The sequence below is a fragment of the Salarias fasciatus genome, chromosome 3 (genome assembly GCF_902148845.1).
Source record: "Salarias fasciatus chromosome 3, fSalaFa1.1, whole genome shotgun sequence".
NCBI lineage: Eukaryota > Metazoa > Chordata > Actinopteri > Blenniiformes > Blenniidae > Salarias > Salarias fasciatus.
Window position 1 is genome coordinate 17,394,690 of NC_043747.1, and position 25,967 is coordinate 17,420,656.

The 25,967-nt window shown below is 45.0% G+C and overlaps 1 protein-coding gene across 4 annotated transcripts in view; it reads right to left on the reverse strand.

The window, feature by feature from the left end:
• Window positions 1-237: 237 nt before the first annotated feature.
• LOC115386093 (diacylglycerol kinase eta) overlaps window positions 238-25,967 on the reverse strand; it is a 55,231-nt gene continuing 29,501 nt past the window's right edge. For 2 of the 4 annotated variants that reach the window (XM_030088296.1, XM_030088298.1), the window contains exons 4-31: window positions 17,839-17,949; window positions 17,569-17,649; window positions 17,072-17,176; window positions 16,668-16,800; window positions 16,384-16,490; window positions 16,169-16,294; window positions 14,832-14,934; window positions 14,379-14,538; window positions 13,624-13,732; window positions 13,121-13,260; window positions 11,984-12,071; window positions 10,815-10,906; window positions 9,914-10,013; window positions 8,717-8,782; window positions 7,425-7,596; window positions 7,246-7,344; window positions 6,264-6,348; window positions 6,061-6,168; window positions 5,872-5,968; window positions 5,653-5,760; window positions 5,451-5,564; window positions 5,235-5,369; window positions 4,967-5,130; window positions 3,857-3,962; window positions 3,522-3,611; window positions 3,075-3,188; window positions 2,879-2,996; window positions 238-2,721 (exon numbers count right to left, since the gene is read on the reverse strand). In XM_030088296.1, the coding sequence (XP_029944156.1) occupies window positions 2,669-2,721; window positions 2,879-2,996; window positions 3,075-3,188; window positions 3,522-3,611; window positions 3,857-3,962; window positions 4,967-5,130; window positions 5,235-5,369; window positions 5,451-5,564; window positions 5,653-5,760; window positions 5,872-5,968; window positions 6,061-6,168; window positions 6,264-6,348; window positions 7,246-7,344; window positions 7,425-7,596; window positions 8,717-8,782; window positions 9,914-10,013; window positions 10,815-10,906; window positions 11,984-12,071; window positions 13,121-13,260; window positions 13,624-13,732; window positions 14,379-14,538; window positions 14,832-14,934; window positions 16,169-16,294; window positions 16,384-16,490; window positions 16,668-16,800; window positions 17,072-17,176; window positions 17,569-17,649; window positions 17,839-17,949 (3,084 nt within the window). In that variant the 3' untranslated portion in view covers window positions 238-2,668. Of the gene's footprint in view, window positions 2,722-2,878; window positions 2,997-3,074; window positions 3,189-3,521; window positions 3,612-3,856; window positions 3,963-4,966; window positions 5,131-5,234; window positions 5,370-5,450; window positions 5,565-5,652; window positions 5,761-5,871; window positions 5,969-6,060; window positions 6,174-6,263; window positions 6,349-7,245; window positions 7,345-7,424; window positions 7,597-8,716; window positions 8,783-9,913; window positions 10,014-10,814; window positions 10,907-11,983; window positions 12,072-13,120; window positions 13,261-13,623; window positions 13,733-14,378; window positions 14,539-14,831; window positions 14,935-16,168; window positions 16,295-16,383; window positions 16,491-16,667; window positions 16,801-17,071; window positions 17,177-17,568; window positions 17,650-17,838; window positions 17,950-24,073; window positions 24,439-25,967 lie in introns of those variants that run through there. The other 2 variants (XM_030088300.1, XM_030088299.1) reach the window with 2 other exon arrangements.

A 25,967-nucleotide genomic window follows, 5' to 3' on the forward strand; every position in this document is an offset into this window, starting at 1 on the left:
GTATACTTTTGTCATAAATAAAAGATTTCTTGTCATCTGATCAATTAAACAAAACAAAACAAAAAAATGCTCGTAAACACTCATAAACGCACGCAAATCTCTTTTTTTTCTTTTCTGGTAAAGTTTGCTTCTTCATAAAGTGCAAGGCAAGATACAGTAAACTTTGAAATGTACGACACACGACACTCGTGTCCGAAGCTCACGTTAGCTCGCTAGCTCGCTCTCGCGCGCACGCCGTTTGTATTGTTTGGTTAAAAAACCCACTGAACGCAGTACGGACTTGGCACGACACCACTGAAGCCTCTAAGGCGTAGAGCATATAGCCGGCACACTATGGATACAGGAGCACGATCCTACCAGAGCTGAACATCGACGGCGTCCCGCCGAGGGTCGGCGAAAACGGGGGGAATCAAACCGCCGACCTTTTAAAGAGGAAGGGAGGAAGCTGGAAATGATCCTTTTTTTTTTTTTTTTTTTTTTTTAAAGTCGTCCACCTGCACCGAGGATGTAATGTCCAGGACAAAAAAGAAGAAGAAGAAAGAAAAATGCAGCGTTTGCACATTTTCAGCGGACCTGAGTCAAATGAAAAAAGACACTTCTGTGGTTGTTGGTTTCTACCGTTTGCGCCGTGTAGCGAACATGAACATTACTTCGTCCTGACATCCAGGCTCAGAAAACTTTAAAAGGTTTAAACATGACAGGCTGCAAATTCACTTGTTTGCCGTTTCATTTTTTCCCCCAGTCAGTTTGACGATGAAGGTAGAGTCCAACACATAACTGCATTTGTTCATGCTGAGTTTTGATGAATTTGAAAATCAAATTAGTAAATATCTTACACGTTAAATCATAACAGCAAAGCAAAAAATTCCAAAAAAATAGAGCAAAATGACTTCAGCCTAGGATAAAAAAAACAACAAAGGGCTTAAAATAATAAAAAAACAAAATAAAAATAAATGTTAATTTAAAAAAACTCACTAGCTTAGCACACGTTTGCGTGAGTTATTCTCAGTAATTCTAAAGCTCCTAAAAAGGTTTCACGAGGCTCAATGTTCTCGATATTACGACAGTAGTGCTGCATAGCAAGTTTTTGACAGAAATACAGATGGAAAAGTGTCTAACAAAGAAATGTTTGAGCTCGGAATGGTGGGAACTGTGAGATGTTTGGCAGTGTGAAAGGTTTTGGTATGTTTTATGAGGTTTAAATGGCACGTGAGGGTGATTTACACTAAATTCTATCGGATTTCAAGACAGCAAACGAGTGAATTTGCAGGTTTCCCTGAAGGATCATTTCCAAAAAGAAGTTGCCTCGAGGCTGATTAGCTCGAAACCTTTTTCCTTTACAACCTGGATGATGATTTTCTCCAATTTTTTTTCTCCCACAAAAGTCAACTGAAATCCTCTAAAAAAAAAATGTCACTACGACAAGGCAACTTCCACTGTGAGGCGAAGGAAAAAAAAGGCAAATTTTGCATGCAGGGACACACAGAACAGCATCAGTATGCTTGGATTATATGTGGCCGAGGCGTTTGTCAAAAGGGGGGGAAGCAGCAAAGCCGGGACATCTTCACAGGTCACCATCGGGAAAATAAGACTTACAAAAAAATAGATATATGTATATAGATTTGTAATAATTCTAATAGCTTTTAACCACACACAAAATCAAACATCCACTGACTCTTATAGTACAATCATCAAAGTATGGCGGAGTGGGAGTAATACACGGAGTAGCTGCGTCCTTGATGCTTCCTCCTCCTGTAAACACCTTCAGACGCCGACCGAGTCGCTTCGTCCGCCCCGACGCTCCGCAATCGAGAGAAAAGCTGCACAGAGGGATGAGATTTCCCGATTTCTTCTCTCATTCCCGACAAATCCAGCTGAAGCGACTGTTTTTTTTTTTTTTTTCTGCATAGCCTCTGTACCACACACAAGTCACACCACAGCTCACCGAGAACCACGACAGTAGAATCATTATTCACAGGTTGATACAAGTCCGCACGGGTACATTCCTCGGTAGATATTTTTTTTGCAACATTTAATTTTCAAGACGATCTCGACGAGGGTCGAGACGTTTGTTCGTACTCGTCGCCATTTGGGAGTTCTCATGGCAGTAGCGCTAAACACTCTTAGAAAATATCACAAAAAAAGAAGAAGAAGAAGAAGAAGAAGAAGAATTAAAGGCTATTTAGAGATGAAGAGATTAGAGAGAAATGGCAAAAAGACTTAACAACTTCTTAGAATAGATATAAAATCAAAACGGCTGCGCTCAACATGCAAAGAGAGCGCGGCGTAAACACATTTCTCTGTCGGAGCAAGAAAAACAAAACAAAAACAACCCTGCTGTGTTCCAAACTTCTCCACCCTTCACTTCGCCTGCACAACTAAAAGCAGAGCGGCAGCGGCGAAGCGATGCAAAGCCAGGCTCCTCCCTCCGAGGAAAAGAATCACTAAAATCCAGGAAATCAAATCCTCCGCTTGCCGAGAGGACAGAAATGGCGGCAGAGGAGTGAAAAGAGCGTTAGAAGTCGGGAAGATGGCGCTCCTCTGTTTTCCTGACGGCCTCTGTGAAGCCACCCGGGCATCGCGGATGGAGAGAAGAAGAGGGGTGGCTCCTCACCCTGGATAGCGGTCCGGGTGCTGAGTTTGGGAATGAAGCACCGCGTCCGGGGGCTCAGTTACCGGAGGAGTCGGCCTCGGCCGGGCCGCCTTTCACATCCAGAGTTCCTGCAGGGATGACGGACGATCAACAGTCAGAGACTAAAATCCCACCTTAAAATATGAGTTTCGACCCTATGCAGACGACACACCGCTCTACGTCTAACTGTCTTTTAGAGTTCTCTTCGTGTACAGTGCCTTGCAGAGGGAGTGACGGTGTTCTTACCTGACAGGGAACTGTTGGATTTCTGCTTGTGGAGCTTCTCCCTCTCCTTCTTCACCTTGGGGATGATCTTCAGCTTCATGCTGCTGCTGCCGCTCTTCACGCTGCTCCTCACCGAGTCCTGCCAAAGCAAGCAGAGGGCCGGTGGGCATGCGGGCATATCGGAGAGGGTGGGAGGGGTTCTGAAAGGAAACCTCACCTCCTCGGAGCACTGCATGAGCGGGCAGATCCAGTGGATGTCGTCCAGCTTGTGGAGCTCGGCGCTGAGGCTGTTCAGAGTCGAGCGGAGCTCCTCTTCCTCCGGAGACTCAGACTGCGAAGAAATGCTCCGTTAACTCAAATTCGTGACACTGATGTTTGGGTTTGGACTCATTTTATCTCGAAACTTTAATTCAGTTCACAGGTCAAGGTCCGATTCAAGAAGAATGTCTCTGGAGTCATGCAGCTACTTCACCAGAGCTTCTGTTTCCTTTGTTTTGCTCTTAAAGAGCTTTCCTGACTGAGTAAACAAAAGTGGAGCAAATAGAAACCAAACCAAGAAGCCAGAAAGGCGAATCTGTAACATGAGACATCGAGGTTTCAGCACAAAGAGGAAGGAAAAAGAATACTGAGAAAACCAGTTGGAGAAGAAACCGAAGAGTTTTACCAGTAGTTTTCCATCGAGCAGCATCCTGGTCTCGGCCTGGAGGACTTTACTGCTGTTGACGATTTCCACCGCTGTGCTGCGGCTCAGACACTGAAAACACAGAAAATTATTCACTCCGAGTCTGCAGCCTCAAAACTGAGGTAAAAAAAGCAACTATAGTAAGTCGAAACAGCTGGAATGATGAGGAAAAAGTTACTGCGAAAAGCTGAATGATCAACATTGATTAGTACATGGATGTGAGAAACAAGCATATTGCAGAAAATGAGAACGCTTTCCTTCTCCAGCCATCTGTTGGCCGGTCTGTCCCAGGACCCGCCCCGCCCATGGCGTCTTACCTCGGGGCTGGACAGCTTGGCCTCGGTCAGCACCAGGGCCGTGGCGTTGACGGCGTGCGCCAGCTCCTGCTCCACCAGCTTGTGGGTCTTGGCGGCCTCGCGGATCCTGGCGATGACGGAGGAGGGAATAACGCACAATGAGATTTTGCAATTACAATTCTAACGACGCGAAACGCCGCATTTCCGTGGTGCCGCTTAGATTAAAGCCAGTTTTAAAGAAGATCAACGAGAAGAAACCTTTGAAAACATTCTCACGTCATATTGTGGCAACTTTTAACAGTAATATTCAGAGACGCACAAACTGAAATTAAAATGAGGGAAATAAACCAAAGAGTGAAAATGGCCCCTCAGCACAGCAGAGAGGCAGTTTAGCATTACTGAGCTGATTGCAGCGGGATGAAGAGGATCCCTAAACGTGGAGGATGGTTCCCCTCTGACGTCTTTACCATCGTCACAAACGGCAGAGGATCGTCTGCAGGATTCATTCTGTCTTCCATTTTAATGAGACAATAATCAGAGCATTCCCAAGGCAGACTAATTATATACTGATGCCAGTTTTTCAGCAGATTTCATCAATATTTCAGGTTTATTAGCTGCGACGCCGTGCGATATAAGTTTGACTGCACAGTTAAGTTTATGTGAAAAGCCTCGTGATCGGTTTTGAAGGAACAATAAGATGAGCAAAAGCTTTTCAGGGGGTTGTTTTGTTTAAAAAAAGAACACTTTAAAGACAACATAAGTCAAAAGTCGTATGCCTCCAGAGAACACTGCCTGACCTCTTTACAGTATGAAAACCTTTTTTTTTTTTATTACTTTTTCTCTTATTTCTGTTATTCATCTATATTTAACAGTTTCACTCATCTGCTGCAGTACTTCCAAAGAACCACTAGGGACACTTGTTAATCTAACTATCATTATCTGTTGAAAGTGTTTTCTAGTTGGGATCTTGAAATTCGGAGTCTTATTTGACATTGAGAAACAGCATTTTCTCACAACATAATCTCACAAGTTTTGAACGATTTTCCATCAGGAAGCGACGTCACGCCGAGTTTTATCCGATCAGGACTAAACCCAGTGAGAACCACACAGGTTTAGCCGTCGCTCACTCACTTGTTGATGAGCGTGTCAGCCACGATGCCGAGCTGCTGGACCTGAGCGCACTCCTCCTCGGTCAGGTACTCCATGGACTGCTGGGAGTTGAGGCGAGGCCTGCTGGCGCGGTAGCTGTCGATCTTCCTCTTGTCCTCCCACGACTTCAGAGTGCTCTCGAAGGCCTGAAACATCGGGATTTAACGCTCATCATCGGAATGAAATCAGAGAGTTCAAATGTATGTACAATAAACGCAACGAATCTTCACAGAGCTCTTCTGGGCCTCACCCTGTCTCTGGTGAGCATCTGCGCTCGGTTCTTGTGGACGATCTTGACGATGCCGGGCGGCTGGATCCAGGCCTCGCCGTCCACCTGCACCGGGACGCCCTCCTCCCCCAGGATGGTGATCTTCACCTGCCTGCACTGGAAACACAGCAGGAAGCGCATTAATCAATCCGCCACCACTCTGTGACCTGCCGATGAGCGCTGAGCTCATCCTGCTACCTGCGCGATGCGGTGGTGCTGCAGGTTGATGACTCTGGACATGGCCATCTGCATGCTCCCGAACACCGCCACCACCTCCAGCTTCTTATCGTCGAACGACGGGGCGCCAAAGTTCTGGAGATCAAAACACGGCTTCAGAGAAACGGCTGAAGGACGTGTGTGTGTGTGTGTGTGTGTGTTGCGTTTGGGCGTGGAGACTCACGTTGTCCTCCTTGGTTCCGCCCCAGAAGTTGATCCCTCCCGCATAGCTGGGGATGTTGAGCACCGCCAGGCCCTGCAGGCTCGGCAGAGGCATGGCGACTCCGTCACACTGCGGAGAAGAGGGAGAAACCCTCAAGACGGCTGTGTCAGAGTGTGTGTGTGTGTGTGTGTGTGTGTGTGTGTGTGTGTGTGTGTCAGGGCTGAAGGAAGTGTCTCATACCTCCAGCTGGACCCGCTGCTCCAGGTTCTTGTAGGTCTTCTGGACCAGCTCCTTGGTCCCCAGCACTCCGTACCACATCATGTTTTTGGTGCGACTACTGCAGGAGCCAAAGAGCGGAAAAAAAACGATCAAAACCCCGCATCTGGAAGCGCCGAGCAGCTGGCGGCGGCGGCAGCGGCGGCCTCGTACCTGCACTTCTTGGGGTGCTCGTCTCTCTTGTTGTTGAACTCCAGGGAGATCTTGGCGTCCAGGCCGATGCCGAAGTAGTTGTTCATCACGCACTTCTCCGAGCATTGTCTGCAAACACACACACACACACACATCACTGTTAAAGAACCGCATGGTGCCGCGCAGGGAGGCAGCGGTCACCGGTCAGGATGGGCGGAGCTTACACAGTGTCCTCGCTGAAGGTGATGGTGTGAAGGCTCTCCGGTTTCTCCAGGACGATGGGGGAGGTGGGACTCAGGCCTCCGACACCTGCACAGAGTGAGAACCGGCAGATTCAGGAGCTGCAGGTCTCTAAAGCGGACGCCCGAATAACTGACGGAACATATCTTGCCTCTTTATACGTGACCATTTGGATGAGCCTAATATGTGTTTATTATGTTTGAATTCAAAGGTTTTCAAAACTTTAGGAGTGGTAGAGCGAGAAAAACAAGCTCAACTTTTTCCTTTTTAATAAGGTTTTCAACTAATTAACCACCTTTAACCTGAATTTTGGAATTTCTATTTTGATATATTTGGTATTTTTAACCGTGTTCCAGTCAGCTTTTCCTTTTATTTAAGCGATACGGATGGGAGGGTACCGCTCTATTCACCCTGTAAAGTGCTTTAGGCTGCATTTTCATGTAGAACAAATGCTATATCAATCTTTGTTTGATTGATTGATGGATTGATTGATTGGATGACGATAGGCTATCCCCACTTACAGCATTAAAAGAAAGATTCTTAGAATTACTTTTTCTAAAATATGGTTCCCAACATTTTTATTCTTTGGTGAATAGATGTTTGGCAAATTATTTTTTTCTCTTTCAAATAATATTTTAAAATCTGAATTTTATTGATTTATTTAAACAAAATTTTAATTTATTTAAAAATCCATTAAAGTTAGTATATATATATATTTTCCAATTTTGAATAACTTATCTGTTGATTTTTTTATTTTTTTTTTTTTTTCATTTATTCTAAATATTTGATTGTTTTGGACAGCTTACTGAGGCCTAATTTCATCTGGGGAAAAAAATTAACTTAAAAAAAAAAATCATCAGATACAAGGAAACTGGTTCAGAAAATAAAATCAGAAATTGTATTATTTTCACCTTCATTATTAGATATTATGTTTATTTTCCCCTCACTGAAACCCTCCAGACGTACGTGGTTCGGCGTCCTTCAGCTCCTCGCTGTTCTCCCTCTTGATGGAGGACAAGGACGACATCCTCTGGACCTGCGTGTGTCGGTTCTGCTCGTCCACCACTGAAGGAACGAGGGAAACGTCGGTTCAGCTCGACACGCCGACGGAGAGAGGGAGTGACAAAGAGTAAAGGTTTTCACACCTTTCTCGGCCTGCTCGATGATCTGCCGCAGGGCTTTCTTCAGGCTGTTGGCTCGGAGCATCAGCTGCTCCTTGGACCGGTACGTTTTGCCCTCCGAGCCCGAGTCGCCGCCGCTCTCCACGGGACTCGAACCGTCGCTCTCTCGGCTGGGCACCGAGCCAGCTGGAACCACCTGAATGGAAACAGAAGGAGAGAGAAGAGAGACCGTTCCTGCTTCTGCGTTCCAGAGGTTCTAACAGAGGCCGGACCAGGCTGGGACCAGCTTTAACACTGCACCTCAGTGCCACGAGAAGTCAGACTGAAGAAGTCAGGATTCGTTAATCTTAATGACTACAAGAGACTTTTCGCCAAGTAAGATTAATTTCTCAGGATTTTCCCGTCACTGTGGGATTTCCTTCAGTTTCACCACATGATCGAACCAGAGCGTCTCCTCATTCAGAGCCGAAGCCGCCGTGTGCCGTCCAAACTTCTAACGCAGTTCAGCCCTGATCCGAATCAAAGCTCAAACCCAGCAGGCGTCTCTTTTGAAGTAACTCTGACACTTTGAGGGCCGGGCTGCTTTTTTTAACCCGAGAAAAAACTCTGAATGTTCTGCTGTGTGTCTCCAAAGAGGAACGGTGAGATGTGCAGTTTTAAAAACAGGATCAGATTCACAGAGTTTAATTTTACTGGAGTTACAAAAAAATACAAATAATTATAGTAGTCACTAAGTAACATCTCACATGCAAAGTTTCATAATGTGCGGCAGATTTCTGATTTATTGGATATTCTATGAGCATCCTGACATTGATAAACCTGTTTAAAGTGGCACAGAAACCAAAAAGAAAGCATTGAAATAATCATAAAAGAAACAGTGGATACAGGACAGCACATTCCGGTTGAATCATGAAGTTCAATGTTATTATGGAAACATTTTAGGCCGAAAATGACAGTAAAAAATTATTTAACAAGTACATTATGTGACTGAATTCAAAGGCTAAAAAGTGGAGGAACATGAATAAATAATGTAGAATATTGATTAGATTTATGTCTCCACGTGTCACAACAAAACCACCTCTTGATTAAAAAAAGTCTGATTTCCACAACATTCAAAATTAAACTATATTATACTAAACCAGTAAAATCAAATTGATATTAATAATGAAAAAAAGCCCTGACCAGGAAAAAAAAAAATCTGACCAATGAGAGTGTGTCAAAAAGATTTTTTTAAAAATTAAAGTTTTAATTAAGATTAAGGATTCAGGATGTTAAAATTTCTTCATAATAATGTTGAAACTGCTGGATAACGTTACCTGAGCTTCGGCTTCCTCGCTTAAAGCCTTCACCAGGGAGTCGAGTTTCTCGTTGAGCAGCGCGCACTGAGAGGAGGAGAAGAAGAAGAAACTCATCATCTCTGAAGAAACCAGGAGAGGAAACGAAAACAGCAGAAATTCTTCAGCCCAACAACAAAGCATCCTGAGCAGATATCTGTTTGATGGATCTTTATAATATAAAAACTCATTTAAAGTGTGTGTAATAGAAAACGCTCCCGAGAAATTCCAGGATGAATAATGAATTCTAATTATCTTCTAATTATCATGAGGAAAAAAAAAGTACATCTTTTCATTAACTGTTGAGGTTCTTCCTCCCTACACAAAGTTTTAGCAAACAAATAACTTAAGACAATAAAACTGCGAGTATTCCTTAAATATTGTAAATCTATGTGCATTTTGAGATGGATATCAATACATATGTGCATCATTTTGATGTGATAAAGTCAATATAGAAACATTAAATGACAAATTATCATAATTCTGTATAGAAAACTTTAAAATTTGGTCCTTTGGGAGGTAAAATAACATTTTATTTTACACTGAGAACGGAATATTAGGGCTTGAGCATGAGACGACCCCCGTTTCTCAGCTGTATTTCCATGAAAAGATTAACCTTGTGTCGTATTCGGACCCATTCAGTGCTAATTTCAGTCTGCAAATACTATAAAAGCACATTTCTTCACCCTTTATGTATTATATATTTCAACTGAAGGTCATTTTTCTCTGGAAGGAGGACTCTTTGAACACAAACACTTTAATTTGAGACTTTCGGAGTCACATTTAAAGCTTTTTCGCCATTCTGTGTGCATTAAAGTTGAATAAGAACACACACATGGTTATGAAATGTGACTTCGACCCGCCGTTTAATCCCTTTTCAAGACATTCATGCTCAGACTTTCACTCGGGCGTCGCTCTCAGACTCACCGAGAGTCAATAAAATCCAGCAGAGAGAAGAAAAAAACACGAAGCGCCCAAGGCTCCAAACATTGAACCTTCAACTGTAATCTCTCCATTACACACACACACACACACACACACCTACACTTGCCCACTAGTTAGTGTTATACAAGCCGTTACGTAACACACACACACACACACACACACACACACACACACACACACACACACACACACACACACACACACACACACACACACACAAAGCCATCTAGCTACCTTCTTGGCCATGGCGTCTGCCTCCTCCTTGTTCTCCGTGGCTCTCTCGTACGCCTTCCCCACCTCCGCCACGAAATCGTTCACCGTCCCACACAGGAACCTGACGAGGAGGAGGAGGAGGAGGAGGAGGGCGGAGGTTAACATGATTACCAGCGAGAATGATACAAATTAGACGGTTCACACTTTTCAGATTTGGTGATTCACCGTGCAGTTGAGGATCTCACACACACACACACACACGCACGCACGCACGCGCGCAGGCGGCCTCCTTTCATGGCCGCCTACCTGCCCGTCCGCCGCGTCGCCTCCGTGCTGCGGCTGTTTACTCACAGCTGCCGCTTCGCCGCTGCGTGACTCAGCAGGGGAGCTTTCTCCAAAACCCGGGAGGCTCTCCAGCTTCTGGCTGGAAGCTGCCATAATGTGGAATCTGATCGTTATTTATCGTCTGAACCGTTTGCCCTGAGTGCTTCTTCCTGACGGTAAACATGCATGAAACCCTCAGAGAGGCGGGTCCGCCGCCGGCGTCGTGTGTCTCGGTGCGCTCGGAGCGCCCGGCGGCTCCCCCGGGGTGTTTTAACCGGCCTGAACTCCAATCAGCTGAGCCGCGGAGGAAAGTGCTCCGTAATGGCTGCAGCACTCCCCCCTCCACCCCCCCGAGGAGCAGCGCTGATGCACTAATGCACTGAGGACGACCTCTAAATACTGATTCAGCCGTCTCCTGCACTCACGGCTCACACACTCTTAAGTGTGTGTGAGTGGTCCGGATGAAACCACAGCAGGACGCAGGGAGAGGAAAAAAAAAAAATCAATAGAGGCTGACCAGACGCTCGCTCGTCTTGGTTTCTTTCTTCCGCCCGTCTCGGTGTTTTTATCACCTCATGGCGGTTCTCGTTGCACGTACTTGGCGGAGGAAATGACGTCGCTGTGCCTGTCCGAGTCCAGGATCTTGGCGAGGTGGGAGGCCACGGAGTCCGCGTACTGAGTGATGTGGACCTGAGACGAGAGAGATTTCACAATCAGGGATGGAGAGAAGGCTCGGAAACGTTTGGAACATTCTGAACACGTTCCTCTATTTGGGGGGGAGAAATGCACAAAGGCTGGATTCATGAGGTTTATTAAAAAAACTGACAAATTGCTGCATGAATTCTCAGAAAAACTGTTGTGTTTTGCATAAATGCCACACTTCAGGCATCAAATGAAAACCTCAGTTCCAAAAAGATTGAGAGATGGTTCATTTGAGCCTCTTTTAATGGATTTTCATATTATAATTTGTGCCATAAACAAGATCCAGAAACTAAAATGAGTCTGTCACATCTGACAGGAAGTTTCTAAATAAGAGTTATACTGAGTCTGTATCTCCAAGTCAGACAAAAGTTCAAAAACTAATTCAAGTATTAATGTCTGTGAACTAAAAAAGAATCTAATAAAACATTATGTACACTTTTAATGGATTAAGCTAATTCATTTTGTGCATTTCTGAATAATGAAACGTCCTCCTTTGTGTTGAAATACAGGATTAAAAGTGTTATTTACTCATTTTAAAAGCTTCTAGAATTGATCTGACTTTAAGACGTCCTCCCACTCGGTGTTAAAGTCGTCTCTGAGATGAATGTTCAGGATCAGGATGTGATTTCGTGTGAATTGGAAGTGGATTTTCTCGAAACTTGTGCAAGAATTCCTTTAATAGTAGTAGAATTAGCCCTAAAAATGTCAGACATGTAGCAGACGGTATTGAAAAGTGATTTTTTTTTTCCCATCCAACAGCACTAATCTCATTCATATACATGAAGTTTCTGCAGAGTTTTTGCAGTTTTACCTTAAAAATGTCTGAAAAGTGGAAGAATGTGTTTAGTTATGTGCTATTTATGGATACGTTCTGTATTCCCAGAGGCTCGGCTGGGATTGAAAACAGAGCAGCGGCGTTCCGTCGATATCTCGGCGGCTTCCCGCCGCTCACGCCCGATTGCTTCGGCCTCCCGCCTGCCGGGCCGGATTGATCCCGAGGCGGATGCTCCCCCGTCTGTGAGACGGGATCGCATCCCGCGAGAAAGCTTTACGCTGCAGATTTACCTGCAGGGGCGAGTCCGGCCCGTCGTCCTCCTTCACCGTCGGCGTGTGTTTATTGGATGTCGGCACCTCGTAAGTCATCACGCTCCACCTGAACGCACCAGATAAGGAACTTTATCAGAGGAGGAATTCTGCATGTTATCAGGAGGATAATAAAACTGTGATCCACTTCTCCGTCTGCCCTAAACGCTCATGTGTTTGAAGTGACTGGGGAAGGTGTGCGATTGTTTTGATGGACAGGAAAATTACACCCAATGAAAAGAGCGTTCAACACAGTTTTTTACCTTTTAAGGAGCGACGGCGCGTCACCGCAAATTTGCTGCGAGTCTTTAAGAAAGTATCTGGTTTCAGGCGGAGATAAGCTGCAGACTCTCCCTCTTTATGATGTACGCCTTTGAAACCAGTTCACCGTCACTCTTTGCCAAGTCTGTCCGCCAGAAGTTGAATTAAACTTATTAAAAAAAAAGCAGCTTTTGGCTTTTTTGAAAGCCAAAAAATCCACTTGTTTACCCACATTATTAGTCCTTTAAGTGTTTAAATGTACATCTTCGACAGAATCGTCCGTCTGAGTGAAGCAATCATCGTAAAACAATCTGTTGACGAGTCTTTTCACGGCTTTGTACGCAGTCAGGTATGCACGGCACATTCCCTCGGTGTCGACAGACTTCCCCCCCCCCCTCAGGAAGTCTTAAGGAGCTCCGTCACACGTGGCGCCTGCGATCTGCTCGTCTCCCCCCTCCGGGGTTACTTCACAGAAAACAGAACGGCGTGCGAGCAGCGGATGATCAGGGAGCTAAATGCCGAGTTGTCGGAGGAGCTGAGGGTGAGGAGTCGACGGATGGAGGCAGACGGGGAGCCAATTTTAAAACCCGGCTCCGGCTCATTTGCATGTTTTAATACTGACAAAAAAGTAAAAAGAAAAAAAAAACGGAGGACGTTTATTTCAATATTTTATAAAACTCAGAGCACCGATTTTTAAAGTCGCTCCATTAAACAAACTGCCTGCAGCTGAAAATTTGGGCAAAAAGGCGACTTTCATGAGCTAATTATGGTCTGACTTCTCCATTTTGCGCTCATTTAGAGCTGAAGCAGACTGAAATGGCGAGTTGAACATGCATTTGTGGGATGAGCAGCGCTCACCGGTCCAGCATCTTGGTGGTGGCTCTCTCCAGCTTCTCCAGGATCTGCAGCAGCTGGGCGTCGTCGTCGCAGAGCCCGCCCCAGCCCAGCACCCGGGCCAGGTCGTTGCCGGTGCCCAGCGGCAGCACTCCCAGCTGGCACTGCGGGGAGACGCACACGTCCTAAATCTAATCAGGTCCACATAAACCGACTCCATGCTGATTTGCGACGCTGCTTATTCACGGAAATCGACGACTAATTAGGTAGAAACGCCGTGTCCGGCGAGCGTGACGCTCATTTATGTCAACATTATTCAATTAGGCCAGGTGAGGGAGGCGGGCGTTTCTACTATCACGGCTTAAAATACAGAGATGATTAATAAACAGATGTTTTATAGAAATGGAACATTTCGAAAAGAAAAAAAAAGCTATTCAGCCGGATCGTCCTTTGATTCCAGCACAACAGGTACACCTCTGCGCTCCATTATCCTCCGCACGCCGCCGTTATATCATCCTGCTCTTTACCTGCTTGTGGAGGTTGAGCTTATCCAGCATGGAGAGCACCCAGCCCACGCTGCCGTCTCCTCCGCACACCAGAATGCGGAACGTCACAAACTTCTGGAAGAGGCGCAGGCTGCCGGGAGAGAGAGAGAGAGAGAGCAGAGCAGAGCGGGCCGAGTGGAAAATGTTAAGAGGCAGGTGTCAAAGAGAAGCGGCGTCGCATTAAAGCGGTCGTGATGGACTCAGACGCCCACCGCCAAAGCTCTTATTATGAAGGGCTTTCACTTTCCTAGTCATTTAACCGCGTTTAGAACTTCTCACTGAGTCACACGGAAAAGTTTCAGAGTTTTAGATCAAAGCTGCAACTTTTGAGGGTTCAACTGAAGTTACTGGGAGGAAGATGCTCTAAAATCTGAACGCTTCTGTAGGGAAACGAGACAAACGACGAGCGGCGACGGCTGTTTGAACCATCGGCTGCTGCAGTTTTAAGGCTTGACATCAGAAAATCCTTCGAGTTGTTAAATTAGTTCAGGATTAAGGAGGCGCTGCTCCTTGAGTAAACAGGAGTTTAGTGAAATAGTGACAGACCTGGAGATAATCCCAAACGCAACGCTAATGAAAACAAGTCTGTACTTAGTTTTTATTTGTAGATCAAGATTAATAGAGCATCTTCCTCTCACGAGCTGATGCAACGTCAGCGATTTGAGAACTTTTTTTTCCCTTTTCATTACTGCGTGATTCACACTTTCATGCAGATTGAAAATCCGAAGGCCGGGTACCCGAGCTCCGGCCCTCCGTTCATCAGGTCGAAGACCTGCGCCGGGTTCAGCAGCTGCTTGAACTTGCGCAGGAACTTGACGCCCTGGTTGTCCCCGCTCTTGGAGTTGACCAGGACCAGGAGGGGGCTGGAGCAGGACGCCGAGGTGGCCTTCCAGAAGCCTGAGAGCAAAGAAAAAAACAGACACGTAAAGGAGAGCAAAAGCAGCCCCGCAAATGTAAAGGTTGGTGTTTGCATAAGGATTTCAAACTGCCGGTGTCGGTGTTGGAGGAAAGCTAAAGGTCGGGGACGATTTCACACCCAGTGCGCTGAAAGGATTTACGCCGCTGGAGTTGAAAGGTGACATTCCTGCACTTTGACCCCGGCTGCTAACGCAGCAGCGCAAAGAAAAGAGCCGCTGCTTTGTGTGTGTGTGTTTGTTAATGTGTGTGTGAGTCCGTTAGAGGTGTCTCACCGTCGGAGTCGATGCTGTTAAGTGCAGTGGGAGGAATGATGGACACCCGGCATTGACCCAGGGGACACACCTTCCCCATTTGTTCTTTACAGCTGTTGTGTACCTGAAAAACACACACACGCGCACGCACGCGCACACACACACAGAGTGAGCGGTTGCCATCGTAATTCTATATTTCGGTGGAAGCAGAAAGGTCATTACATCCCTCTGAAACACAGTAAATGCCAGTTCTGCAACCTTTACAAATGCCACTGTGATTCATTTGTGTGCGAGCCCGTGCGTCTCTTTGTGTGTGTGTGTGTGTGTGTGTGTGTGTGTGTGTGTGTGTGTGTGTGTGTGTGTGTGTGTGTGTGTGTGTGTGTGTGTGTGTGTTCGGAGGGTCTGACTTTACATTATGTGTGTGTCCTTTCTGCCCTGAAGCACTTGGAAAAAAAACAACGCGCCCTTCACTTAACGGAACGACGGGAGAGAGTCGAGTCACATCGGTGAGACAGAGAAAAATAAACTAAAAGTGGAACAAGACATTTTAAAAAATGGTTAAAATAAGATTGTTTCTCTCCTTTTTATCTCCATTTTTGGTCTCCTCCATCTGTTCAAACACAATAATCCCCGTCGACCGTCTAACCTGGACGAACATCTTCGCGCTGAAAACCACTTTTACCTTTTTTTAGGAATTCATTAGCCCAGTTCTATCTGACTTTAACCTGCCGTCCTCTCACTCTGCCCCTCGAGTGCCGTCCCATTACCCTGATGGCTCCACTCTACAGCTCAAAGCCTCAAGTCCTGGACGGGAGGAGGGGGGTTAAGAGAGTGGGGGGCATCGACAAGTTTTGTGGGAGAACTTGGTCGGAGTCACGATTTCTATAAAAGGCATAAATCAACATTTACCGAGGGCTTAATGAATAAAACTGAATCAGATCAGCGTGAGCTCTGCAGCGCTGCTTAAAGCTGTGACTCACAGTTTTAATATGATCAATGTTGCACTTTTAACTCTTCAAATTATACCAACTGGTTCATTTCAAAGAGCGGCTTTGTTTTCGATGTTTTTCCACATCGAGTTAAAAACTGTGGCTCCTGCCAGAAAGCATTATCATTAACGTGGATCAGCTTTCATCTTTATGATTATTACCACTGATGTAATGTGGTTTACCCTCAAAGTTATTTGTTGACAGGATAAAGCAGGAGTCTAACTCAGGTTAGACTCAACTCCAATGCTTTTTCTGCGATGACATCTTGAAAAGTTTTCATTTTTTTTTTACAAATCCTCTGCTTGGAGCAATCAGTAAAGCTGAATTCAGACGGTTCTAGACAGTGTTGTAGAAATCGACGTGACTTACGATGGCCTTGCACCAGAGGCAGCGCCAGTCCTGCAGCCGCCGGACGCTGCCGCAGTTCTTGTCGCACACCACACATTTGGCGCTGACCGGCAGGTTCCCCTCCAGCCACTGGTGAGGCATGGACACCTGGGGGAAAGACACAAAACGACAGAAATCAGAACGCGTAAAAAGGCACGCAGCAGAGTGCGGTCAAATCCTGACGGATGAAGGTTTACCCCGTCCTCGTCCTCGATGATGTCGTTGCCGATGGAGGCCAGCGTGGTCCACTTGCAGTTGTTGGTGGAGCGGACGGCGCAGCGCTTGTGGGCCTTGAATTTACAAACTGCACAAATAAAAGATGGAACAAATAAGACGATCGAAGGCTTTGCACTCTATAAAGTCTTGAAGTCTACAAGGAGCGTGTGCACCTTTCAGAAAAGAAGCAAGGACACATTTTTTTTTTCCTTTTGGTTTGAGAATTTCCTTGATCTTCACTCAACTGAAGACGTTCTCTGCCTACCTTCGCAGGACAGGCCGTGGGAGGTGACGCCCGGCAGCGCCTCCCTGCACACGTTGCAGAAGGTGGGCCTGGCGTGCGAGCAGGCGTACCAGTTGTGCATCCCCGAGAAATGCTCCATGTTGAACTGACTGGCCTGGAAGAGGAGGATTAGCCAATGTTTTGGACATGCGCATGTAAAGAAACTTCCAAAATGGCACTTTGAGCTGAAATAAGAGGCTGATAAAAGCAAACATGAAAGATCGAAGGGATATAAGAGAGCAGAGATGATAAAAAAGGGAAGTATTTCCACCAAAAAGTAGAAAAAAAAAAGGGATCTAAAAGAGATGGAAGAAGAGGTGAGGTGCTAAGCTGCTTGTCGTCAAACTGAAGTATAAGAAGCAGACGGAGAGATTAGAGAGACTAACCTCGTAGGTTTCCCATTTCTGGACGGACTTGAGAGCAGTGATCCAGTCCTCCATTTCCTTCCTGCTCTCAGCACAAAGCATGAGCTTCCGGAAGGGAGTGATCACCTGCGAGAGCGCCAGAGAAGACGGGGATTTAGACGTTACACCGGCGGAGAAACATCTGAACGGTTCCGTATTTGCACTCGATGTTTGCAGCCTGAACAGCTGATTGGTTCTTGCAGATGATGTTTATTCACAGTTCAAATTGTCAACAAGAAACCTGTTTTTTTTTTTTTTTTTGCAAAGAAGCGTTACCATGTACTCATACTGTAGTGGTTAGCATGAGCCAGGTTCGTTGGAACATTCTTTTGCTTTGGTTAGATTTGATGCTGCAATATTCCAATTTTTGGATCCCAACATTTTTTTCTGCATTTCAAAACAGGTTGAGTTAAAAAAAAAAAAAAAAAAAAAAAATGCTTCCATCCACTTTTTCGGGGGTTTGCCGAGACGTTTCTCACCGTGAAGCTGTTGTTGATGTTCTTGGTGCTGGTCTCGGCCACACTGGCGTCCGACAGATCCACTTCATCAAAAATCAGGGACTGACGGAGAGAGGAAGATCAGCAACGTGATGAAGTTATTTATCGTGCATTTTTTGCAGTTTTGCAGCGATAAAACTGAAATAAATCCACGTTTCTAAGTCATAAAAGGATTCATAATGCAAACAAAATTAATCCAACATGTTTCTTTTCATTAAAGCCTCTGTAGGCAGCTCCTACACATGAAAGCACCTTGCAGTCTTTGGCATAGTAGAGCGTCCTTCCTCTGAGCTTGAAATACCTCCTCTTCCATCTCTGGAAGGAGCTGGTCTGCTTTAACAGGATTCCCTCCTTCACACTTTTCTAGAGAGAGCAAGAAGAGGAGGAGGAGGAGAAGGGAAAACAGACGTCAGTGCATCCGGATCCTCGCAATAAGCGACGGATTTTGTTCTTGGAGTTCACACATGAGCAGAAGGAGAAGACTCTGGATGGAGACCGTGGCTCGTTCTCGTCAAACACACGGAAACGAACAAGAAAACCTGTGAACTGGAAGTTGGTGTGTCTGTGTGTGACCCTTTACCCGGCCCGGGGTCTGCATCCCTTCCCACAATCCCCTCCCGCCCAGATGTTTTGCAGGAAGAGATGAAAGAGTTTCGTTAAGCTTATTTCAACACAGGATCTGTGGTTTTAATCTCTGAGATTAAACATCAAACAACAACGTCCCCGCAGATTTCCTCTCAACCGCTGCGTGCGAGTGCGCCTGTGAAATCGCTCTCGCTTGGCACGTTTCTGCCGATATGCGGCGGACTGTAACACGAAAAACGATTCACTTCTCTCATTTGCTTCGCTGAAAAACACCCACTCCGCTCTGACGGCTTCTCCCGTCCTGCGGCTCGCCGCTTCGTCTCCCCCGTCGCCCTGTTTGTGATTGCATGCCCTGAGGGGACACAATGCACCATGGGTAATCAATTTCTGAAGGGACATCGCAAGGGGGTGGGGGTCGCCATGGAGATCTTCATTTCTCATCGCAGAGCTTGAAAGTCTCGTCACGTTACCGACGGCTCCGTACCTGCACCCGCATCAGCTAATGCGGCGGCGTTCCTGCTCCGGTCGCCACGGCAACCGCCATTAAAATCAACCTCCAGGACAACCCTGGGACTCTCTGTGGAGACGGCCACATGCCTGTACGCGGCGCGCCAAAACGACGGTGACACAAAACTTCAATAAACTCGCGAAATTCTTGAAAAATGTTCCTAAAATGATCAAGACAAAAATTTTCAACAAAGCATTAAATTCTAATTATTTTTCAAAAAATGGCATAAACCACAGTTTTCCGATCATTTCTTGATATATTTATATATTATCTATTTTAAGAATATCAAAATATACATATATAACAGTTCAAGCTAAACACACTGTTTTTTAATAAATTTGTTTTAAAAAAAGAAACCTAAATATATGAACGTATCCTTAAAATTTTCAAAATAAACCAAAGTTGTCCAAATTCACACCTAAAAAATCTTGAAATATACACATAAATAAAGCTAAAAATGTTATCTTAAAGTGACACTTCAACATTTTGGAGAATTGGCCCATTTAGCGCAATTCCTTAGTCATTTCGAACAGCATACTTACTTTTTTTGTGAGGGCGAGCTGTTGTTTATTCAGAGGTGAGTCAGGGAAGGTTTTCGGACTGACACAATGGAAGTGAATGGTATTTTTGTTCCCCCTCGTCAAACTCATTAAATACACAATCCAACAACGCCAAAACACTTTGGTGGGCACGTTATAATCCACACATTCACTACGCTGTGAAATATTAATGCAAAATTACCAGATTGAGTTGTTTTTGCGAAGATTGCTAAGACGGAACTACTCACTAAACATGGCGTCTGGGCGTAGTGATTTCTAAAGAAAAAGTAGTTCCCAGTATTTGCTTCAGTGTCGTAATGCTACAATATTATTTGTTGGCGTTTCACAGTGTAGTGAATGTGTGGATTATAACGTGTCCACCAAAGTGTTTTGGGGTTGTTGGATTGTGTATTAGATGAGTTTGACAAGGGGGAACAAAAATACCATCCACTTCCATTGTGTCCGTCCCGAAAACCTTCCCCGACTCGCCTCTGAATAAACAACAGCTCGCCCTCACAAAAAAAGGAAGTATGCTGTTTGAAATGACTAAGGAATTGCGCTAAATGGGCCAATTTGCCAAAATGTTGAAGTATCCCTTTAATGTCACAATAATCATAAAATGTAATTAAATTGATTCTTAAATTTTATGAAAACACACCTATTTACTAAAATTAACAAATGTTTGACTGATATAACATTAAATCAAACAAAAAAAACACCCTCAAAATATATATTACTCTTAAATGATTGAAATATGGTTATTAAATTATAAAAATTTCTGCCAAAAATATTCCTAAAAGCATGTCACTTTTTTATATCCTAAAATGTTCAAAATACGCCCTTAAAATTTCAAACACTCGTTTAAAAATTTGTGTGAATTTCCAAATACTGCAGCCAAGTCACCGTTACACAATTGGGAAAAGTAACAGTGAGAAGGAGAAATTCCATGAGTAACGTTCCTGAACATGAGTAATGGAGCTCTGAGCAATCTGAGCCTCTGATCAGAAGTCATGAATCACGTCGTCCGAAGCCGTCATTAGACGTGCTTGTACAACTGGCTTTGCTACAGCAACCTGTTGTCAACAGTAAACTTCCTCCTTGGCGGTATAGAGTTACCATTCAATTACATTTACTGTGAATAATAGTGTCGTTAGTCTGAGTCACTAATTATCACATAAGCTTTTTCGTTACATGAAAAACAGACAGAATAAAGGACGGGACTTTCTCCGCGATGGCGGAAGTCGCGTCTTTTTCCAGCGTGAGCTAGTAAACTGTCTCGGCAACGCCTCGGCAGCTCGGGCCAGAAAAATGTGCCCTGGAGGAGGAAGCGAGGCTCTGACTGGATGTTCATGAGCCGCATGACAAGAACCGAGCGGATGACGCCAGTGGAAAAGGCTGCGAGCTGGAGGCGCCAGGAGTGGCTGCGTCAGGGCAGAGAAAACTCATCCGATCGATGGAAAAAAGACCCAAACACTGCACGGCATTGGCCGTCTTCCTTGTTTAATATCCTAAAATACTGCTAAAAATCCATCCACTGGTCTGCATTCATGTCTTGATCTGGTGCGTCTGTTTCCCTCTGCAGTAATGGCCTCGTCCATCTGAGCAGAGGGAGCCGAACGACGCAGACGCATCGTCAGACAACCCCTAAATCTAATTCATCGCTTCATCGCAGACTCATTTCTCTGCGAAAACGTGCACGAGTGCGATCGGGAGATATCCCGCCTCGGAACGCCACAGTAAATGTGCTTTTTTCCCCCTCGGGGAGGGAGGAGAATCACATATTGTCATCATGTTGGAGAAGAAGAGGAAGAGGAGGAGGAAGGGGCTGATGGATCGGCTCGTGGTGCGGATCATTAGCGAGAGCAGACGGGTGGAAGCAAGGCGGCGGTGACAGCGGAAACGAGGAGGGGGGGAAAACAAACACGGCGACAAACAAGAGCCCGAGGAGTCGAGACGAAACCAAGAGTCCCCCCCCCCCCCCCCCCGAGGAGGAAGAAACACAAACATGAAGGTGTGGAGGTCTCCAGAGCCGCAGAACCGTACCAAATGCTGACCTGAACCGTCAATCAGGAATCAATGCATGAGGTCAGGGGTCACGCTGGAAGTTAGCATCAAGGCGCCGTGGGCTGAAACTCAATGTCTTCACCGACAAAACATCGTGTGACCTTGTCATCGATGCCTCCATGAAATCCTAGTTTCAGAGATGAAGACACTCTGCGCGCTGTAGAAAGGGCTCCAGGCTGTAGATGTGGGTTTATTAAAGCAGATGTGCTGTGAGCAGGAGCATATCAGCAGAGCAAACAGCACACGTGTACGGTACGAGCACAACGTATACCGTACTCAAAGGTCGGTATGTACTCCCTGATTGTCCTCGCTCAGTGTTTTCATTAGAGCGGCAAAGGTCTGAGCTCACACACACACACACACATTAGCATGCGTGTACTTTCCAACATGTGCAGTCAGAAAACATCGGCTATGTCCAGGTTTGTTAAGACAAACTGTGTTTTACTAAATCGAGCTGAATTACATCAAGTATATGAGGTGAAGCGGAAAAAAAAAGAAATTAAGTTGGGCAACGTTAAACTAAGCTAAAAAAAAAACTGAGCTAAATGTAGCCGAGTCATGCTACGTTAAGTTCTAGAAGCTGAATATATAATATATTAAGGCAAGTTATGTTAACACAAAGTAAGTCCAGCTAAGTTCAAACAAATCCCATGAAGCTAAATCACATTCGCTACATCACAAGCTGAAGTAAGCTAAGCTAGCATGGATTAGCCTCGTTCAAACCACGTCAAGCCATGTTCCATTAATCCAGGTTATGTTTGATTTATTACGTTGAGCTAATAAAAACTAAAAATAAACTGAGCCAGGCTAAGAGAAACTAAGCTTCGCTAACTGCAGTTAAGCCAGATTACGTAGATATGAATAAGCCAAACGTCATGAAATACACAACAGGAAAGGTCACAAGTCGCACCATTAATATATGTTAACCTCTCATTTGCACTGATATGAGAAAATGTACATTTCATTTAGGCGTGCAGCGACTCACAGCAGCACTGAAAGGATTTTCCTCGGTGCTGCAGAGCTCCCACACAAATCTGACTGCTTCGGCGCTGCCATTGTTCCTCCCTATTAAAACCCATTTGAATGGCCTCCACATGCGAAGTTTGCACACAGCATTGACCTGAAAACGCTGGTCGAACACGTGAAAAGAGAAAAGAAGAACTCATCGTGATTTATTCTAGTAAGATCAGCACTTCCCTACAAAGCTCAGGAGCAAATACCTGAATGCCGTGAAGTACTGCATGTCAGCTCTGCACGGCGATAAAGATTACAGCAGATATAAGGGGTGTCTTAATATTAACTGTTTAAAGCGAGAAAATAAGAACGGAAGCTTTTGTGAATCTTCAAATTGGCAGAAATGCATAAAACAAGTAAAGATTGATGCCCCGTTAAGATAATTTATCCTCGTTTTTTTCGTCACATGTTGACTCAACGATAAGGCTGCAATGCATCACAGCTGGACTGAACACTGACAAGCAGCCGCAGATTCACATCGAGAGAAAAACGCACGTTTATGAGACTGAGATCGAAGTGGGAGTTTCCAGATAAAAAAACTAAACTTTGAGTGGTTTAATATGTTTTCTTTGATTTTTGTGCTTTGGACCCGTTTTCAGATTAAAAGAGATTACGTAAAACACAATAAGGTGCGACCACAATGACAATAAATGTACAATATGAGAAAACATGGACAATAACTACGAGCACTGTTCACAAGAATCAAGTAAAAGTGACTTAAAGTCCACTTTGTGTTGGAGAAACACATTCAATAGTTTGTACGGAAGAAATCCAGTGAAGATTTATCCACGTTTAAGACATTTTAAGCTTGAAATGAGGAAATATGTATGATGTCGGAGGGCAGAATTGATTGAAATTTGGTTTTATTATATGGAAATGCCACATACTGTGTTTATTTACACTGAGAAGTTTTAACATATTCTAAAATATCATTCTGGGATGGAGGAATGCAATACATTTTGAGACCAAAAGCCTCAAATTCTGTCAAAAACAAACCAAAAAATTAAACTGAATAATAAACAGCCGCTAAAAGTTTCACCTCTCTAGATGTGTTTGATTACAGTTCAAAAGGAAGGCATAGCAAGAAGAAAAATATATAGATAAAGGCTGAACACTGAGAGCTGGACTCATATTTGGTGTTTTTCGGGCTTTTTTTTCTGATTACAATACATAACATAACTTTTTGCTTTTTTTTAACTTAAATATTTACAAAAGGAGCGACGTATTTGTTCTTTAAAACTGGCTCGACTTCATCTGACAGCAAAGAAAACAAATAAAAGACTAAATGTTTTCAGTTCAAAAGTAACATTACAGTGAAGTAATTTTTCAGTTCTAACTTTTAAATGATGCAAGTACTTTTTAAATGGCTATTTTTTCATCTAAAACTAAACTTTTAACAACTCTGCCAGAAACAAACTTGCATCAGCTTTAAAAGAAAAAGTGAAACATATGGTCTGCGGGACAAATCAGGGCCACAGAGGAGCTAAAAACTCAACTTTGAACCAGAAAAAATGAGGAAGTCAAGTCATTTCCTACATTTAGTTGCAAAAAAAAGGAAACTTAGTCCAAGGATATATGTCAAAAGTTTGAAACTTTTAGAGTCCGACACTGAGTTTAACTTACAAACAACACACACAGGTGAGCAATGCGCTCGCTGCTTCCTGCAATCTTAGAAATACCTGCAGATGTAATTACGATCAACCACAACAAGGAGCCAGGAATGGAAAGGAATGAGTTGGCTGATGTAGGTGAACCTCTCTCCCTGTCACACACTGACCTCGTCCGCCGGCCGGCCCTCCTGGGTCTTCTCGGCGTAGCTGGACTCCAGCTGGTCGGCGTGGCTGAGCCGGCCGTCGTCGTCGTCCTCGCCCTCCCCTCCGAACAGCAGGGGCGCGATGCAGCAGCCGCTGGGCCGGCACAGGCCCGGCATGACGGCCCGGCAGGCGAGCCAGACGCCGCACGGCCGGTCAGCCCGTCGCCACGTGGAGCCGCCGCAGTGTCTCCGCTCTCCTGCCCGCTACCTGGACTCTCTACCTGCCATCGCTTCTTCTACTGCAGCTCTGAAATGTTTCTTTTCGTGCTCTTTTTCTTTTTTTTTTTGTTTCCCCAGTGAAGCTCGGCTCAGCAATCCTCCTCTCACTCCAGCAGCAGAAACTCAAACAATGCACGTCTACTTCCTCCCTCTCAGGTAGCCACGCCCCCTCAGGAGGCCACGCCCCCCTCAGGTGTGCAACTGGAGACTCCTTCAAGTGTAGGAGTTTGTCTAGCAGTACACACACATACACACATACTTACAAAAAGCTATTGCTTTACCTTGGACGACACACAGACACACACGAGGGGAGTGGTGTGTGTGTGTGTGTGAGTGTGTATGTGTGTGTGTGTGTCTGAACAAGCACACTTCCTCCAGGTTATAAATAGAACTAGTAGAACCAGTCTGACTCACTGACTGACACGCACACGCACACACACACACACACACACACACACACACACACACACACACAGGGAAAGATGGTCACTTTTCGCTCTTTTTTTTTTGAACTGTGAAACTAATTTTGTGAGGTTAAGACACAACCAATAACGTGAAGATGTCCACTAGCCTGGAAAATGTAACTATTTTAGATATAATAAAGTCAATAATAACAGTGATTTTAATTTGACTGATGATTTCCCAGAGAGACAGTGAGCCGTTTTAACCCTCCTCGTAAGCAGCACTTATCTAGCCACACACTCCAACGTTACATCCTGCATCTTCACCCAAAAAAATATTATGACAATGACAAGCTATGTGGCCGCATCCCATCTTGTCGTTGTAGATTCTTGCATACATACAATAGCAACTATTTATTTTTTTTCTTAATATCAAAATACATAAGCGAAGCCTTGAGTGAGTCCCATCATATCAATCTGATTTAGAGGTTTACTGACGGCGGAGAGCTGGAATATCGCTGCGATCACACAAACTCATGTCCTGCCAGGCTGCGTGAGGTGTGTGTGTGTGTGTGTGCGTGTGTGTGTGTTCACGTCTGCACACTGCTGCCTACACGCTGTCAGACTGCTTTCAGTGTCAGATCAGCGTCTCATCTGCCAAGGCAAATTACACCGAGTGTGCATATCTGTGTGTGTGTGTGTGTGTGTGTTCTGCCAGTCGGTGTAGCGTCCTGTCTTTAATGAGCAGAAACATGCTGTTCCCCACAGACTTGCATACTGACACCGCATTTCCCTCTCCAAGACACACACACACACACACACACACACACACACACACACACACACACACACACACACACACACACACACACACACACACACACACACACACTCCATCAGATCACTGGCAATTAAATCAAGTGGGAATCAGGTCAAAGAGCCTCATTAGCGACTCCATGAAGTCATCTTCCAGTTGTTGATGTGAAATGACTCTGATATTAACGTGTTACCCACGTCTGTTCCACTTCCTGCAAACATGCACTTCCAGGTGTCACACCTGTTCCCCAGAGCCGTGCTAAAAACGCGCCGCCGCCGCTGTGCAGGTAGATTTGGTTCTCAGCGGTGGACGAAAGAGAACAAATGAACGATGCAGCGAATGCTGAAACTAGAAAATGTGAAAGGCTTTGCGATGTGACCTGGTTTAAGGGAGGAAATGAACAGATGCACAGTGTTTGCAT